Genomic DNA, 20,054 nt, shown 5'->3' with positions numbered 1-20,054 from the left:
ATGAATAGTTCTCTCCATCACAATCAAGTGTTGGCTTAACTTTCTTGAGTGTAACACCTTAGCTTGAGCTCTCTCTCATAGGAACAGTTTATTCTAGGGTTTATGGTGTACTCCTAATATTTCCTTAGGTATCTAAGCTAAGATTCCATTTGTCTAACTTAATTGGATTGGTTTCCTCCTTACTTTATCATTTCATGGATATAATCTTATTCCATGTGATATTAGGTTCTCTCACCACTCCCAGGGGAAATGGTTTACAACCTAATACTTTAGCTCAATGGTTGTCCTTTATTCTTACATAGGTAAGGCTAAAATTGGTATGAATGGTCTCTCTCATTTAGGAAGGACTTCCATGCTATCCTAAGGATAGGCTCCATAGGGGTTGATGTGATCATCAATATCTATGTTTAACATAGTTAGGTCCTCTCTCTTGGGAATATCTTGAATAATATCCTAAGATTCCTCTTAAAGATGATGATCCGAACACATGGATGTATATCCAAGGTTTAGCTCAAGGTTGGTGATGGCTTCTCTAATACATAATATAGAACTCTCACTTCTCTAGATTTGATGTATAATAAATTGTAATAGTGAAGAATATATATTTCTAGAGTTGATCTCCTTGTCTTGTTTCCAAGAATAAAGTAGAATGAATATCATGAAGTTCATGATATGAGCAGGAATTAGTTTAAGACATGGAAAAGATAAGTCAAGAATGGTTTCTCCATTTTATTGTTACTTGATTTGCAATTGGATAGATGTTCATATGTTATGGAAAGGATTGCCATATTATGATCTTTTATAAGATCAAGCATTTGATCCTTGATTAAAGTGTTGTTGTTTTGATTTTAGTTTCATTTGATCTAACCCCTTAGATCAAATCATCTCTACCCAAAACAAAGTTTTAACAAAGGTCACATTGAGGTTTATAACGCTTGACTTGATGAGCTACTTCAATTCCACCAAAGTCAAGTGAAACTTCAATTACTGTGACTGTTTTACTTTAAAGCGCGAAAATTCCCCAGATTTTCTATGCATGAATGCAATGCACACATCAGTTTCCTCTATTTTTATAACCCCAAATACTGGGATGTTACAGCAACCCATGGAACGTTGCGCAACTGCGATGGTTCTATGTTTAGGACTTTTTACCTTCCTTTATTTCATTCAATAAGACTTCTTAGCCATATCCAATACAATGTATACGTTAGATACGGATTATCAATACAGTTCGAAGTTCTCCCTTACAAGTATTTTAATTTCTAATCAAGACATCCTGAAATCACTCAGGAGCTCCTGGAAGCCACTTTGACTGCCACATCAACTCCCATCGGGAGCACTGGCCCACAAAATAAACATCGTTTATACGATAAAATCTTTTGGATCATCGTCTCCGCAAGCATATCCCGGGGCTCCAGTCAATACAATATCAAATACTAAACGTGTGGCTCCGCGTGAAACATCGCCCTAACGATAAAAATGCTATGAGTCCATCGAGCCCCGTAGTGCACCCGAGCATTTGGAACCTACCGCCGACAAAATTACACAGAAAACTACGTCTCATGACAACACGTCGTTCTTACGATACTTGGGTTACGAGTCCATCACGCGTATAAGTTCCTCATTGGCTTGAGGACTATTGCCGATGCAAATCAAAATAAGTACGGCTTCGCAAGATACATCGTTGCAACGAGTCCGTCAAACTTGGAACATGACTTGATAACTCATAAAGATGTTGTCGGCATCATACAAACTAAAGCACAGTTCTGCGCCAAAAAATCGTTTTTACGATACTCAAGCCGCGAACTCCTCGAGCTTACGGCCCACCCAAAAACTCGGGGGCTGTTGCCGACACCCAATACCTCTAATATGATGTTACAAAAGAAGATCATCATCGCAATAAAATTCACTACAGATCGATCGGCAATATGACTCCGACACTTCTGCGAACTTCGCTATCAACAAAGTCAAGACGCCAAGAATACATCATTTGCACGATAAGGATTGTTTTCAAATTTCCATCAAATTACAAGTACAACCCAATTGTCAAGGGCCGAAGACATCAATATGTTTTATCAATTACAAGACAAGCATCGCACCATGTGCACGAACGCTTGACGTATTCTTTGCTTGCTTCAATTTGGCTGTCATGCTCCTTGATTGGTTCGGGTCCGCAAGTCTGCTTCAGTGCCCGCTTCCATTCTGGCAACTATAATTGAAGCATTGCGGCTTGCGGCAGGATAATACTGGTGAAGCTCCACGCCGGCCATAGAAATCAACCCCAAATCAAGCGTCCGATAACGAGCTAATACAAAGGCAAATGCAAGTTCGGCTCCAGCAAGAAGGTGCTTGCGTACCAAAGTTTGAACTCTGGCAGAATTCTTGAATTTTGCCATCAAAGCCAACAAAGTTAAACGGGATGGATCAAGAAGGAACATGGTTTGCCACACCATGGTCAGGTTTGCATGACACTTATCAAAGAAATCATGCACCTGCTCCATCCGATACTTAAACTTGGCAATAATCGCAGCCTTTGACCTATTAGTCTAGATTGTGCTCTGCAGTTGCAACATGTCAGTGATAGCTTTGATTTTCTCTGTGCACACGCTTATTCTCCTCTAGTGCATTCAAAGCAATGACTGTCGAAAAGAAAGAAAAATCGGTCCAACAAAAGGCAAGAGCATCAGAACTTGAAAGACATGAAACATCGATTACTTACAATTCAGGTTTTTGTTGGCCTTCTGCAGTTCGTCCAGTGCACACTGCTCGACTTCGGTGGCTAGTTTGCCCTTCTTCTTTTTTGAAACAAGGCAAAAGATTTGCCATTTTCCATTGATTAAGGAGAAGTTTAGAAAGGTCTTACAAACCAACTCGGCATAAGCCAAGCCCGAGAACCAAAGCCTACTCTCGTGGCATTAAAATACACAAGGCCTTAGCCCCGGCGTGGCACCACACAAGCCCTTCTTCTTCACTAACGCTGCCATGGCATGCATACCAACCAAGTCTTTCTCAACCTGGGATATTTTACTGCCTAGCTGTCGCACAAGTTCAGATTATTGCCAGCCGCAGAACCCAGAGAATATTCGGCACGGGGAATAGTTGAAGCCACCTGGAGCAAACCATCAAGCATGCATATTCAGAATAATCAATAACAGGATTACAAATTTCAACTCCCATCGGGAGTATCAAATAAAATGCATTCCATTCAAAAGTGCATAAAGAAAAGTAGGTGCTGGCAACAAAGCCAACATGATATTACAAAACATTTGGTCAAAAGATATTTAAGTGTATCAGATTATAACTAAGGGAGATAGCAGGATCAAGGAGCCTGAGTTTGCGTAGATGCACTTGGGGAAGCTTCGGAAGCGGTTTGTTTCTTATGAGCTTCTACCAACTTGAGGAGCTGGCGCGCACAGCTGCGCGCCTGATCGCTGTAGATACCAAGGTCGACAGCTGAGCCATCTCTGTTCCTTGGTAGCGCTTTTGTTAGCTACTCTACGCCGGCTTCGAAGCCCTACCTCATTAGAAGATGGAACGCAAGAAGCGCTCCATAGAGACGTGAAGTGCTTTTCAGTACCTCAATAGTGCAGTCAGCATCGACGAAGAAGGCGTTCACCAATTCTTCCAAGGTTTTCTTCTACTCTAGCTTCGGGAATACTAAGGAAACTAGGTTCGAAAGAGCTGCCTTTGCCTTTTTCAGAAGTTCTTGGATTTGGTCGTTCGAGTTCACGGCGAAGGAAATAGTGTCGAACATAGAGTCGACCTGAAGCCTGTTCGTGCGATCGACATGCATGTCGGCAACACCTGAAATGAAGTACGGGTCGTAGTCTCTGACGCCCCGTAGAATGACCATGAACATGTCCCTTGACATCATGTACCAGCGTCGGAACATTTTTTCTGGGAACACCGGATTGGTGCGGTCGAAGTAGTCCTTCTGTGGAGCCAGTAGTGCGCGGAAGGTTTTTTGAGCGGCCCTTCATTTGGTTGTTATTGTGCTCGTGGAGGATGGAGGCCGGAGCAGTAGCCATGGTCTACGTCGTGTGATCGGACTTTTCGTCGGAAGAGGAGTCGATGACCTCAGCGCGGAACTTGTCTAGCATTTTCCACATGTCCATCTGCGTGAGTAGCAACTGCAGATCAATGGTCACCTACAATATCACCGAAAAGATGAGTAAGAAACCTACCGACGCAATTGACCGAACAGGTCATGGTTGGCGAGGCCGGGCGGCGCAACCGACACATGTTTGGCCCCGACAGGTGCGCCCCAGAACCTACCCGACTCAGGTTCTGCGACGCGGCGAGGCCCGAGCAGACGGCTTGTACTGCGACGGTGCAGCGGGGGTGGGGTGGTGGCGTCGCACTAGGGCAGCAAAGAAGGGGAAGAGGCAGCAAATTCGCGTGATCGATTTCGTTGCCCTGACGTGCAGGACCAGGTAAGAAAAGACGAACGCTCGGCGCGACCACGCGGCGTCCGCGGAGACGCAAACGTACTGCATATTTGGGTCGCGTTTGCCCGTCTTCGCGATCCGATCACTATACATCACACTGCTGAAACAGCTGCGCGCGCGCAAACAGCCGCGTCGTCCTGCTCGAGATGCTCACCTATAAGGCTGGTGCCAACGCAGGCGTTAGGGCGGGCGATACCGCCCGCCGGGAGGTGATAGGGAGGTGATAGTGAGGCAAGACGGCAGCGCGGGGCGATGGATCCACCGCCCGGCGGTAGCGCCCGCTACCGCCCGGCTGCCGCCCGCGCTGGCGCCGAGAGGGGGGAGAGAGCGAGGCGGTGCGCTGGCGGGTCAGGGCGAGAGCGGGGGCGAGAGGGAGGGGGTAACGGCTAGCTGACGTGGTGCGATCTGATTCGTCCACGTCAGCTAGCCGTTGGGGTAGCCATTGCTGGCTCAAAAAATTGGAAAAAAAAGCCAAAAACCCCAAAATTTCATCCCCACCCCCTATAAATACCCCCCATATGGTTTCACTCACTCCACACCCATTTCATCTCATTCATCTCCTTCACTCTCTCAAATCTTCTCCACCATGTCTGGTTGGACTCCAGATATGACCTCATTCACGGATCTCTTGCAGCCCGACGGGTCACCATCCTTACACCTAGATGATGTCTCTCCGACACATCATCGCTCCAATGTCGGTTCTTCGCCGCTTCCCCGAGTTTTATACTCCTTTGGCACACCACCTCCGGGGCCATATGGGCCATACGCTCCACCTCCGGCGTCATATGGTTCATACCCTCCGCCTCCGTATCCATACCCCCACCACCTCCACATGCTCCACCTACAGGTAGCGGGAGTGGGACTGTACCTCCTTACCCACCACCTTCGTACGGTTCATACGCTCCACCTCCGTATCCATACGCGCCATATGGTCCGTACCCTCCACCACCTCCTGAAGCCAGTGCTCCAAGCTTCGAGTCCGATGCCGCGGAAACAATCCTACCAACGCGTCCAAAGAGGCTTGACTGGACAACTGCGGACGAGGAAAAACTGGTACTTTACTTCCCCATCACATATTTATTTCGGGGTTGGTTCTTCCTTGGATTTTTCACTAACAATATCTATTTCGGGGTAGGTTCATGCTTGGCTTTTTTCACTCCAAGGACTCTGTCGCCGGTAATTGCAAGACCAGCCCTAGTTTTTGGGGTCAGATAGCTGCAACCTTCAACTCTACCTCGGATCCTGCCCGTAATCGGTCATTGCAACGCCTACAACAAGGAGGTGTCCCTGTTCAATGCATACCACATCCAAGAAGAAGCGTTACGTCAGAGTGGAGCAGACGATGCAATGGTCATGAAGGCGGCAATGGCGAGGTACGCGAATGACAAAAGAGTGACTCAGCCTTTCAGACGGCACCACTGGTGGGAAGCTGTTCGCAATGAAGCGAAGTGAAAAGGACAACATGGTCCTGGTAGTGGATCCGATTCCACTGCCAAGAGAAGCCGTTTGGGAGTTTCTGGTGAGTACAGCTCTAGCGAGGCGACGACGGAGGAGGAGCGTCCAACGGGTCGCGATAGGGCCAAGGCCGCGACACGTAAGGATAGGAGGAAGGGGAAGGAATCCTCATCAAGCAGTGAGGTAGCAAGTAAATCCTTCGCGATGAAGAACATGTGGAATGGTTTAGTAAAGGCTAAGCTACTCAAGCAATGGAACAAAATGAAAGACAGATCAACCGCCGACATGAACGAAGCATAAAAGCGCAAACATGCGAAGGCTATCCAGATGGTGGAAAAAGAGCTTGGTCTGGAAGATGATGACAACGAGGAGGAGGAAGAGGATTAGAATTTATTTTTTATTTATTATGTAATTTTTAAAATTTATTATGCAAATTTATTTATTATTACGTAATCGGTAACATTTTGAGTTGAATAAAATAATTTTCTTGCATTATTTTGAATGTCTAAAAAAAATCGAGCGAAATAACTTAATCTGAAAAAGAAATGGTGATGTGGAGGAGAGAGAAGTGAGAGCTGGCACTGTAGCCTGTGCACTGGCACCGTGAGAGAGTGAGGTGAGAGTAGGGTGAGAGTGAGGGTAAAAGCTGACGTGGCGAGGCTATAACAGGTGATGCACTGGCACCAGCCTAAGTGTTGTAAGAAGGACAAAAACGACAAAAGCTTTGGCGCTATTCTTTTATCAAGGTTTTGCTAAACTAAGAGTGTGGGCACAAGTGGGTAAACTAAATCAAGCATGTGCCATGCGACTGTCATGCACGCAAACGATCGATCGTTTGTTCTAGGTAGCGCGTGCGCAATGTACAGATCGAGTACGTGTGCACCGGCCAAGAGCAATTAAAGTGACTGCTGCTCTTGCTCGATCGATCTTGGTGCGTACGTCACCCTTGCTCGCGTCAGCGGCACTCCTGACGCACGTGCTGGACATGCATCAGCATCATGGGCGCCTATGCGGCACGTGGATGCCGTCGATTGATCGATATATATGGTCGCTGGCCTGTAGACGAGCCGATGGGCCGGATAGCGATAACGACGTACTTTCTCCATCCGAAAAGCTCAGTGGGGTGTATTTAAATTATGGCATACTAGTCATCAACCCATGCATCTGCACAGGCTAGCTATGTTAGAGATGACAATTGTAGCTTCAATAACATTTCTCGTAGTTGATAAGTTTTTTAGTACATATATGAGATACTACTGAGAAGGAAATGTCATAGCCAACATTGTAGTTTGCAATCCCAAGATTTATGAGAATCATCTCACGAAGATTGGCATGTACATGATCAACTAATGCCATGTTTTAAATAGGGAATTCCATATATATTGTTTACTACTCAGTCTTGTATATAGTGTATGATTCTTTAGACAAAATCGTTCTAACATATAATAGTTATAGCGGAATGTTATAAAAAATTACACTATTAATTTCTCGTATTGATATGTAAATATATACTACTGTATGTTCAATATGGACAGTGCCTTAAAATTATATATGTATCTTTCATGATTTGGTCAAAAAATCTGACTATCCAAAAGGATAGCAGCAGATTAATTAGTTAGCCTAGAAAGAATAAATGTATACTTATGGAATTTTCATGTTTTGTAATTTCTTTGACTGATAATGAGTTTGGTTTCTCTAGTAAGTAATATAAAACTCTTGTTATGAGCTATTTTAGCTCTTTGTCAAAGATATATTAAAAGTAAATTAACATGTTGTACAATGTCTCAATTGGCTTATGATATGTTAGCTCTAGGTATTGGTTCTTATCAAATTGCTTTATTTCATTTGATCACTCATGCTTATTAAAACGTTTTGTTGTTCTATGGCTCAAGATTCATTATTCCTTCAGTGGAACCTCTTCTTGGACATTCACCGGATAAGAGTAAGAAAATATATTCCCACTTTTTATGGGCTACACATGTAGGATAACGTTGCATAGAAAACAAAAATTTTCCTACCGCGAACACGAAATCCAAGCCAAGATGCAATCTAGAAGACGGTAGCAACGAGGGGATTATCGAGTCTCACCCTTGAAGAGATTCCAAAGCCTACAAGAAGAGGCTCTTGTTGCTGCGGTAGACGTTCACTTGCCGCTTGCAAAAGCGCGTAGAAGATCTTGATCACGATCGGTTCCGGCGCCACGAACGGGCAGCACCTCCGTACTCGGTCACACGTTCGGTTGTTGATGAAGACGACGTCCACCTCCCCGTTCCAGCGGGCAGCGGAAGTAGTAGCTCCTCTTGAATCCGACAGCACGACGGCGTGGTGTCGGTGGCGGTGAAGAAGTCCGGCGGAGCTTCGCTAAGCTACGCGGGAGATATGGAGGAGAGGGGGGCGGCTAGGGTTTGGGAGGGGGTGGCCGGCCACTCAAGGGGGGCGGCCAGCTTGTGGTCTTGAGGTGGCCGGCCCCCTCCCTTGGCCCCTCATTATATAGGTGGATTCCCAAGAGTTAGTCTCCAAGTCTTCGAATTAGACCCGAACCAAAAACTTCCCATAAGAGGGGGAAACCTAGCCAAGCTAGGACTCCCACCAAGGTGGGAGTTCCACCTCCCATATGGGGGGGGTGGCCGGCCCCCTAAGGGGGAGTCCACTTGGGACTCCTCCCCCACTAGGGTTGGCCGGCCATGGAGGTGGAGTCCCATGTGGACTCCACCTTCCTTGGTGGTTTCTTTCGGACTTTTCTAGAACCTTCCATAGAACCTTCCGCGACATTTTAATTCACATAAAATGACATCCTATATATGAATCTTATTCTCCGGACCATTCCGGATCTCCTCGTGATGTCCGGGATCTCATCCGGGACTCCGAACAAATATTCGAACTCCATTCCATATTCAAGTACTACCATTTCAACATCCAACTTTAAGTGTGTCACCCTACGGTTCGTGAACTATGCGGACATGGTTGAGTACTCACTCCGACCAATAACCAATAGCGGGATCTGGAGATCCATAATGGCTCCCACATATTCAACGATGACTTTAGTGATCGAATGAACCATTCACATACAATACCAATTCCCTTTGTGTCGCGATATTTTACTTGTCCGAGGTTTGATCTTCGGTATCACTCTATACCTTGTTCAACCTCGTCTCCTGACAAGTACTCTTTACTCGTACCGTGGTATGTGGTCTCTTATGAACTCATTCATATGCTTGCAAGACATTAGACGACATTCCACCGAGAGGGCCCAGAGTATATCTATCCGTCATCGGGATGGACAAATCCCACTGTTGATCCATATGCCTCAACTCATACTTTCCGGATACTTAATCCCACCTTTATAGCCACCCATTTACGCAGTGGTGTTTGGTGTAATCAAAGTACCTTTCCGGTATAAGTGATTTACATGATCTCATGGTCATAAGGACTAGGTAATTATGTATTGAAAGCTTATAGCAAATAACTTAATGACGAGATCTTATGCTACGCTTAATTGGGTGTGTCCATTATATCATTCATACAATGACATAACCTTGTTATTAATAACATCCAATGTTCATGATTATGAAACTAATCATCCATTAATCAACAAGCTAGTTTAAGAGGCATACTAGGGACTTCTTGTTTGTCTATATATCACACATGTACTAATGTTTCGGTTAATACAATTATAGCATGATATATAAACATTTATCATAAACATAAAGATATAAATAATAACCACTTTATTATTGCCTCTAGGGCATATCTCCTTCAGTCTCCCACTTGCACTAGAGTCAATAATCTAGATTACATTGTAATATACCTAACACCCATGGCATTCTGGTGTTGGTCATGCTTTGCCCTAGGGAGAGCTTTAGTCAACGGATCTGCTACATTCAGATCAGTGTGTACTTTGCAAATCTTTACTTCTCCATCTTCGATGTACTCGCGAATCGAGTGGTAACGCAGCTTGATATGCTTCAGCCTCTTGTGTGACCTTGGTTCTTGTGCATTGGCGATGGCACCCATGTTATCACAGTAAATGATTAATGGGTCCAATGCACTAGGAACCACACCGAGCTCTATAATGAACCTCTTCATCCATACCGCTTCTGATGAAGCCTCTGAAGCCGCTATGTACTCTGATTCTGTTGAGGATTTCGCCACCGTGCACTGCTTCGAGCTTGCCCAGCTTACTGCAGCACCATTCAATATAAACACGTACCCAGATTGTGACTTAGAGTCATCAGGATCAGTGTTCCAACTTGCATCGGTGTAACTTGTTACAACGAGCTCTTGGTCACCTCCATAACAAAGAAACATATCCTTAGTTCTTTTCAAGTACTTCAGGATATTCTTGACCGCTGTCCAGTGTTCCATTCCTGGATCACTTTGATATCTGCTAGTCAAACTAACAGCATGTGCTATATCCGGTCTTGTACATAGCATGGCATACATGATAGAGCCTACTGCCGAGGCATAGGGGATCTGACTCATCCTTTCTCTTTCTTCTGCGTAGCCGGACCTTGAGTCTTACTCAAGACCTTGCACAGTAACATAGGTAAGAATCCTTTCTTACTTTCGTCCATTCTAAACTTCTTTAGAATCTTGTCCAGATATGTACTCTGTGATAGCCCTATTAGACGTCTTGATCTATCTCTATAAATCTTGATGCCTAATATATATGATGCTTCACCAAGGTCTTTCATTGAAAAACTATTATTCAAATAACCCTTTACACTGCTTAATAGTTCTATATCATTCCCAATCAATAATATGTCATCTACATATAATATCAGGAATGCTACAGAGCTCCCACTCACTTTCTTGTAAATACAGGCCTCTCCATGACACCTTTGTATAAACCCGAAGTCTTTGATCACCTTATCAAAGCGTCGGTTCCAACTTCTCGATGCTTGCTTCAGTCCATAAATTGAACGCTGAAGTTTGCATACTTTGTCAGCATTTTTAGGATCGACAAAACCTTTGGGTTGTACCATATACAACTCTTCCTCAATATCTCCATTAAGGAACGCCGTTTTGACATCCATCTGCCAAATCTCATAATCGAAAAATGCAGCTATTGCTAACAAAATCCTCACAGATTTTAGCTTCGCTACAGGTGAGAAAGTCTCATCGTAGTCAACTCCTTGAATTTGTCGGAAACCCTTTGCGACAAGTCGAGCTTTATAGACAGTAATATTACCATCAGCACCTGTTTTTCTCTTGAAGATCCATTTATTCTCGACAGCCTTTCGGCTATCAGGTAAGTCTACCAAAGTCCATACTTTGTTATCATACATGGATCCCATTTCGGATTTCATGGCTTCTTGCCATTTGTTGGAATCTAGGCTCATCATCGCTTCTTCATACGTCGCAGGGTCCTCATCATTGTTATCCACAATCATGACATTTAGACAAGGATCATACCAATCAGGAGTGGCACGTTCCCTTGTCGATCTGCGAGGTTCAGTAGTTTCCTCGTTCGAAGTTTCATGATCATTATCATTAGCTTCCTCTGTTGCCGGTGTAGGCGGTACAGGTACAACTTCCGGTACTGCGCTACTCTGATCAACGAGTATAGATTCATCAATCTCATCGAGTTCTACTTTTCTTCCAGTCACTTCTTTAGTGAGAAATTCTTTCTCAAGAAAGGTTCCGTTCTTAGCAACAAAGATTTTGACTTCGGATCTGTGATAGAAAGTGTACCCTATAGTTTCCTTAGGGTATCCTATGAAGACGCATTTCTCCGCTTTGGGTTCTAGCTTGTCCGGTTGTAACTTCTTTACATAGGCTTCGCAACCCCAAACTTTCAGGAACGACAGCTTAGGTTTCTTATTAAACCATAATTCATACGGTGTCGTTTCTACGGATTTTGATGGTGCTCTATTTAAAGTGAATGCGGCTGTCTCTAATGCATAACTCCAAAATGATAACGGCAAATCAGTAAGAGACATCATAGAACGAACCATATCTAAGAGAGTTTGATTATGACGTTCGGACACACCGTTTCGTTGTGGTGTTCCCGGCGGTGTCAATTGTGAAAGTATTCCGCATTTCTTTAAATGCATGCCAAACTCATAACTCAGATATTCACCTCCGTGATCAGATCGTAGAAATTTAATCTTCTTATTACGTTGATTTTCTACTTCACTTTGGAATTCCTTAAACTTCTTAAAAGTCTCGGATTTATGTTTCATGAAATAGATATACCCATATCTACTCAGATCATCTGTGAAGGTTAGAACATAACGATAACCACCGCGCGATGCTACACTCATTGGTCCGCACACATCAGTATGTATGATTTCCAATAAGTCAGTAGCTCGCTCCATAATACCAGAGAATGGAGTCTTAGTCATTTTTCCCATTAGACATGCTTCGCATCTATCAAGTGACTCAAAATCAAGTGATTCAAGTAATCCATCGGTATGGAGTTTCTTCATGCGTTTCACTCCAATATGACCAAGACGACAGTGCCACATATAAGCAGAATTATCATTCAATTTAATTCGCTTAGCATCAATGTTATGTATATGTGTATCATTACTATCGAGATCTAACAGAAATAAGCCATTCTTTTCAGGTGCTCGACCATAAAAGATATTATTCATAAAAATAGAACAACCATTATTCTCAGACTTAAATGAATAACCGTCTTGCATTAAACAAGATCCAGATATAATGTTCATGCTCAACGCGGGTACAAAATAACAATTATTGAGGCTTAAAACTAATCCCGAAGGTAGATGTAGAGGAAGTGTGCCGACAGCGATCACATCGACTTTGGATCCATTTCCAACGCGCATGGTCACTTCATCCTTTAGTAGTCTTCGTTTATTCTTTAGTTCCTGTTTCGAGTTACAAATATGAGCAACCGAACCCGTATCAAATACCAGGTACTAGTACGAGAACCGATAAGATAAACATCTATAACATGTATATCAGATATACCTTCTTTCTTCTTCTTGACAAGGCCGCTCTTCAGATCCGCCAAATACTTGGAGCAATTACGCTTCCAGTGTCCCTTCTCCTTGCAGTAATAGCACTCAGCATCAGGCTTAGGGCCAGTCTTAGGTTTCACAGGAGGCGTGGCAGCTTTCTTGCAACTCTTCCTGTTCTTGCCTTTAGACTTGCCCTGTTTCTTGAAGCTGGTGGTCTTGTTGACCATCAACACTTGGTGCTCTTTCTTGATCTCAATCTCAGCAGATTTTAGCATGGAGAAGAGTTCAGGTAACTCTTTGTTCATGTTCTGCATATTGTAGTTCATCACAAAGTTCTTGTAACTAGGTGGCAGTGATTGAAGGACACGATTAATCCACAGTCTATTAGGAATCACTATTCCCAAGTCACTGAGTTTCTTCGCATGCCCGGTCATGGCGAGCATGTGCTCACTAACGGAGCTGCCTTCTTCCATCATGCAGCTGAAGAAGTGTTTCGATGCTTCATAGCATTCCACGGCCGCATGAGTCTCAAATATAGTCTTCAACTCATTGATTAACTCATGTGGATCGTGGTGCTCAAAACGTTTTTGAAGATCGGCTTCCAGACTGCATAAGATGGCACACTGAACTTGAGAGTACCGAGTTTTCTGAGTTGCGTAAACAGCTTTTACTTCATCGGTTTCAGTTTCTGCAGGAGGGTCACCTAGCGGTGCATCAAGCACATATTGCAGATTTCCGCCATTGAGGAAAATCCTCACATGACGGAACCAGTCGGTGAAGTTGCTACCGTTGCTCTTAAGCTTTTCTTTCTCTAGGAACTGGTTAAAATTGATTGAGGACGCCATATCTACAACATATATTTGCAATAGTTTAGACTAAGTTTATGACAAATTGAGTTCAAATTTTAATTCAACTTAATTAAAAACTAGGTGAAGTCCCACTCAAAACAATATCCCTCGCATTGTCTTAGTGATCACACGAACCAAATCCACCGCACCTATGTCCGATCATCACGAGACAAGGTGTGATTTCAATGGCGAACATTCAAAGTGTTCATCATATCAATCATATGATTCATGCTCTACCTTTCGGTATCACGTGTTCCGAGACCATGTCTGTACATGCTAGGCTCGTCAAGGCCACCTTAGTATCCGCATGTGCAAAACTGGCTTGCACCCGTTGTATGCACTTGTTGATTCTATCACACCCGATCATCACGAGATGCTTCGAAACGACAAGTCTTGGCAACGGTGCTACTAAGGATGAACACTTTATTATCTTGAGATTTTAGTGAGAGGGATCATCTTATAATGCTACCGTCGCGATCTAAGCAAAATAAGATGCATAAAAGGATTAACATCACATGCAGTTCATATGTGATATGATATGGCCCTTTTGTCTTTGCGCCTTTGATCTTCATCTCCAAAGCACGGACAAGATCTCCATCATCAACGGGCATGATCTCCATCATCGTCGGCGAAGCACCAAGGTCAATGGCGCCGTCTTCATGATTGTCCTCCATGTAGCAACTATTACAACTACTTTGAAATACTACTCAACATGAAATTTAAAGACAACCATAAGGCTCCTGCCGGTTGCCACAATACAATAATGATCATCTCATACATAGTCATCATCATATTATGGCCATATCACATCACCAAACCCTGCAAAAACAAGTTAGACGTTCTCTAATTTGGTTTGCATATTTTACGTGGTTTAGGGTTTTTAGTAAGATCCAATCTACCTACGAACATGAACCACAACGGTGATACTAGTGTTGTCAATAGAAGAGTAAATTGAATCTTCACTATAGTAGGAGAGACAGACACCCGCAAAGCCACTTATGCAATACAAGTTGCATGTCGAGCGTGGAGCAAATCTCATGAACGCGGTCATGTAAAGTTAGCCCGAGCCGCTTCATCCCACTATGCCACAAAGATGCAAAGTACTCAACTAAAGATAACAAAAGCATCAACGCCCACAAACCATTGTGTTCTACTCGTGCAACCATCTATGCATAGACACGGCTCTGATACCACTGTAGGATAACGTTGCATAGAAAACAAAAAATTTCCTACCGCGAACACGAAATCCAAGCCAAGATGCAATCTAGAAGACGGTAGCAACGAGGGGATTATCGAGTCTCACCCTTGAAGAGATTCCAAAGCCTACAAGAAGAGGCTCTTGTTGCTGCGGTAGACGTTCACTTGCCGCTTGCAAAAGCGCGTAGAAGATCTTGATCACGATCGGTTCCGGCGCCACGAACGGGCAGCACCTCCGTACTCGGTCACACGTTCGGTTGTTGATGAAGACGACGTCCACCTCCCCGTTCCAGCGGGCAGCGGAAGTAGTAGCTCCTCTTGAATCCGACAGCACGACGGCGTGGTGTCGGTGGCGGTGAAGAAGTCCGGCGGAGCTTCGCTAAGCTACGCGGGAGATATGGAGGAGAGGGGGGCGGCTAGGGTTTGGGAGGGGGTGGCCGGCCACTCAAGGGGGGCGGCCAGCTTGTGGTCTTGAGGTGGCCGGCCCCCTCCCTTGGCCCCTCATTATATAGGTGGATTCCCAAGAGTTAGTCTCCAAGTCTTCGAATAAGACCCGAACCAAAAACTTCCCATAAGAGGGGGAAACCTAGCCAAGCTAGGACTCCCACCAAGGTGGGAGTTCCACCTCCCATATGGGGGGGTGGCCGGCCCCCTAAGGGGGAGTCCACTTGGGACTCCTCCCCCACTAGGGTTGGCCGGCCATGGAGGTGGAGTCCCATGTGGACTCCACCTTCCTTGGTGGTTTCTTCCGGACTTTTCTAGAACCTTCTAGAACCATCCATATAACCTTCCGCGACATTTTAATTCACATAAAATGACATCCTATATATGAATCTTATTCTCCGGACCATTCCGGATCTCCTCGTGATGTCCGGGATCTCATCCGGGACTCCGAACAAATATTCGAACTCCATTCCATATTCAAGTACTACCATTTCAACATCCAACTTTAAGTGTGTCACCCTACGGTTCGTGAACTATGCGGACATGGTTGAGTACTCACTCCGACCAATAACCAATAGCGGGATCTGGAGATCCATAATGGCTCCCACATATTCAACGATGACTTTAGTGATCGAATGAACCATTCACATACAATACCAATTCCCTTTGTCTCGCGATATTTTACTTGTCCGAGGTTTGATCTTCGGTATCACTCTATACCTTGTTCAACCTCGTCTCCTGACAAGTACTCTTTACTCGTACCGTGGTATGTGGTCTCTTATGAACTCATTCATATGCTTGTAAGACATTAGACGATATTCCACCGAGAGGGCCCAGAGTATATCTATCCGTCATCGGGATGGACAAATCCCACTGTTGATCCATATGCCTCAACTCATACTTTCCGGATACTTAATCCCACCTTTATAGCCACCCATTTACGCAGTGGTGTTTGGTGTAATCAAAGTACCTTTCCGGTATAAGTGATTTACATGATCTCATGGTCATAAGGACTAGGTAATTATGTATTGAAAGCTTATAGCAAATAACTTAATGACGAGATCTTATGCTACGCTTAATTGGGTGTGTCCATTATATCATTCATACAATGACATAACCTTGTTATTAATAACATCCAATGTTCATGATTATGAAACTAATCATCCATTAATCAACAAGCTAGTTTAAGAGGCATAATAGGGACTTCTTGTTTGTCTATATATCACACATGTACTAATGTTTCGGTTAATACAATTATAGCATGATATATAAACATTTATCATAAACATAAAGATATAAATAATAACCACTTTATTATTGCCTCTAGGGCATATCTCCTTCAACACATTCTCTTTTTGGTATTGCACCTCTTGCTTTCTTTTAGTCCAAAGATGAGATCCTTAGTAATAGTTGTTGTATTTGTCCTTTTTTGAAATAATAGCCTCCTTTACTGCGGGATTAACAATCAACACTTACCTATTTTGTCATAACGACGGATAAAATTTGGGAACAAACCATATAATGCATACCTCACGTGCTCTCCTTTACTCTTCTCTACATTGACATGAACTTATGCATCATAACTACACCAAGCAAACCATCAGACAAAGAGAGTGCTTTTCCCCTAGTTGAAGTCCCATGTGGATATCTTGGAGATTCATTTCCAAAAGATAAGAAAAGAGACAGCTTTGATTAGATTCAGCAGAACATTGCTTCCTATGTGATGCAAAATCTGAAGGATGCAAACCAAGCCGATTTGTGTTGTGTTTTGTGATGAATTCAATATGATGGAGAATAAAGTAGGGAAATGGCATTTGGAGTTACTTGCATGTTTAGTTGGGGAGCGACCAACTGGAACGTTGTAAAGAAGGCGAACCACCGCGCCCCTGAGCAATGTCAGTTGCCACCGTAGATATAATTTTCCTGGAAATTATTGAGTTCTGGTGAGCCTAGGCTGGATTAGAGCCTAGAATCCTATCTAAACAAATTACAAAGAGATTAAAACTTTTAATAGGAGTGACCAACATGAGTGTCGTAATTAAAGAAGGCGAACCACTGTCCCCCGAGCCACATCAGCCACCACTGTTGACATAATTTGACCAAAAATTGTCGGATTGTGGTGAGCATGGACTTAAATTAAGAATCCTGAATGCTAAAAAAAAAGCGATGAGTGCTTTTGATGTACACAGAACAACCGTGTGAAAACTAAGCATTACAAAAAATAATAATCAAGTAATTAAGTTTACCTTTCATGCACGCATTGGCAGTAGATTAGTATATATATAAGATCTTACTCTAAACATGGAATTTCCTTTGGCCGAGAAAGATATATGCATACATTCAATCTATAAGCAAAATAAATTTGAGTGTCTCTCTTGGAATAATCCATCTCTGATGCCGCTTGGAACTGTTTTTGGGTACTTGCAAACTATGATCACTTCGGATTAACTTTTTTTTTTAGATAAAAGCACCTCGGATTAACTTGCGTCGCTGCAACCAAAAGACAGGTTCCACTTTTAACTAATTTAAATCTTTAAATCTTTAAGTCAAGTAAAGCAATCAACAATGTCAAATATTACTTGATATGAGTATCAAAACGATGCTGCTATCGGTTTGAGATTGTTTCCCCGGCGAAAGAGCATCACTGCTACTAATAATTATTCCATGTCTCCGGCAGGCTGCAACCACATGCATGTGCTTGCCACCGTCTTCTTCATCTCAACGTATCAGAGTAGCTCTTGTATAGGCCAGGCTAACTCATCTACACTGACATGCAGAGAAGGCAGCACTTCCAGCAACAACCGGTGTCTATCAAACAACGTTTCAGGCTTAGGCTATATAATATTCATCAACTTGCATCATGAAAATACGATGGCATGCCGTAGTTTCTTTGCAAAGCTTGATGGATAAAAAAATGTTAGCGGATGGAGAAGAAATGCAAACTCTTTTTTTCACCTCAGGTCAAAAATCTGGAAAGGGTCGCCCAGCAGAAAAATCAATCTCTGCATAGCGAAACAACATAGAGAATTAAGAGGAGAACCATCGTGTCACCATCATGATTAAGACAAAGATTGAGCGGCGCTGGACCGGTGGTGTGCGAAATCAGTATCTGATACAAATAGATGCAATTTAATTGTCTCAAAGTTATTGCTAGAGTCATGAACTCACGTAATAAACAGATGCAAGATTGCAGGTCGAGCAGCTCGCCGATCTAATTAGTTCGATATAGGAGATTGGAATATATACTTGAGATTAGGGTGATCACTTCCAAGTCCAGCGTCCAACGCTGTTGTATATATCGGAGATGGGCGAACTTTGGCTGCTAGCTGCTGCCGCCATTGCACACGACCTGCACGATGTGGAGGAGGCTACGGCCAGCCAGCGAAGACCAGGACAGAGGTGGCATCTATGACGATCTTGGAGATCAATCTCCTTCTACCCAGATCGGATGTCCCCGAAGATCTCCTTGTCGCCAGATTGTGGCGGGGGGATGGTTAGATATGTTTTTCTTTTTCTTTTCTAGGATGGAAACGCTTCACGCGAGGGCAGCATGACATCGGACGACTGTAGAGCAATTAAAGGTTAATCGGATGGGTAAAATTTGATAACCTTCAGGATTAACGTGGTGGTTTGATGGGAGTCTCCAATTAGTAAATATATAAGATTCAAAAGGCGACACATTTTGGATGTCTAAATTATCCGCGGCTGTCCATTTCCGTCGTCTGGCGGACGCGTAAATGTCCACGAGGAGCGAAATGTTCGTTTGCGACGGGGCTACCCAGCGGTTCGACACATTTTGGACATGTAACTTTATGTTTTCCTGCTCCTTTTTATTTTTGTTGAAAGATTTCCCAATTTGAATGATCAAGTTTAAACGCGAAAATAAGTAGTACTGAATGATCTTTGTTGCTGCCATAAACAGTTCACTGGATAGATTACTCGAAGCCAAGCGGTTCGACGTGAATTACAGTAGACGCATGGGTTATATTCTGCGGGATTAATGCCGGCGTGTATAACGAAGAGACCTGCGGTTGCTCTTCCGCGGCGGTTCGGCGCTCCATTCCGGCGGTTGGCGGGTTGATCGGCGCAGTTGCCACTCCGACGGTTGACATTGGCGCGCTTGCTGTGCTTTAATTCGAGGCCGATCGAACCAGGCCCGCGGCCCGTGGGGGAAGCGAGCGGACGCTAGGCGCGACCCCGCAGCGTCCGCGGAGATGCAAACGTGCCGCATATTTCCGTCGCGTTTGCATCGCGGCAGACGCCTCGTACACGATAAGTCAGCCCGCTGGAGCAGGGTGCAGACGCATTTTCGGTCCGCTCGGACGCAAACGGTCGCACTACGTCCGTGCCCCGTTGGAGATGCCCTTACAATTTTACAAATGAAAACTCCACAATAAATTAAGCTATACTTAAAATTCAAACACTACGGGAGAGATGGAGTATGCCGACGGCCGACAGCCGTCGGCACAGCCTAGAAGGCCGTCGGCACAGGCTGTGCCGACGGTGACCGTCGGCATACCGTCGTCGACAGACTTGCCGACGGTTAAACCGTCGGCATAGTATTTCAAAATTTTCAAATTTATTTTCGAAAAAATATTTTAATTTTTTTTTGAAAAAAATAAATTTTTTTTTTATTTTTTTACCTTTCTTCTTCTACTTTTTTACTTGTTAATCTTTCACAATAACACTTACTACACTTAATCTTAGGTCAAATTGCACTACTTCCCAATTGG

The 20,054-nt window shown here is 43.9% G+C and overlaps 1 protein-coding gene across 1 annotated transcript in view; it reads left to right on the top strand.

Annotated features, from left to right (window-relative positions):
• Nucleotides 1-4,207: 4,207 nt before the first annotated feature.
• The window catches only part of LOC139837854 (uncharacterized), a 58,118-nt gene continuing 42,271 nt past the window's right edge, over nucleotides 4,208-20,054 (top strand). The window contains exon 1 of the mRNA XM_071827154.1: nucleotides 4,208-4,319. Coding sequence (XP_071683255.1) covers nucleotides 4,208-4,319 — 112 coding nt within the window. The remainder of the gene's footprint in view (nucleotides 4,320-20,054) is intronic.

Source organism: Lolium perenne, chromosome 3 (assembly GCF_019359855.2).
Source record: "Lolium perenne isolate Kyuss_39 chromosome 3, Kyuss_2.0, whole genome shotgun sequence".
Taxonomy (NCBI): domain Eukaryota; kingdom Viridiplantae; phylum Streptophyta; class Magnoliopsida; order Poales; family Poaceae; genus Lolium; species Lolium perenne.
Note: the sequence above shows the minus strand (reverse complement) of the source record. Positions and strands in the feature narration are given on the sequence as shown.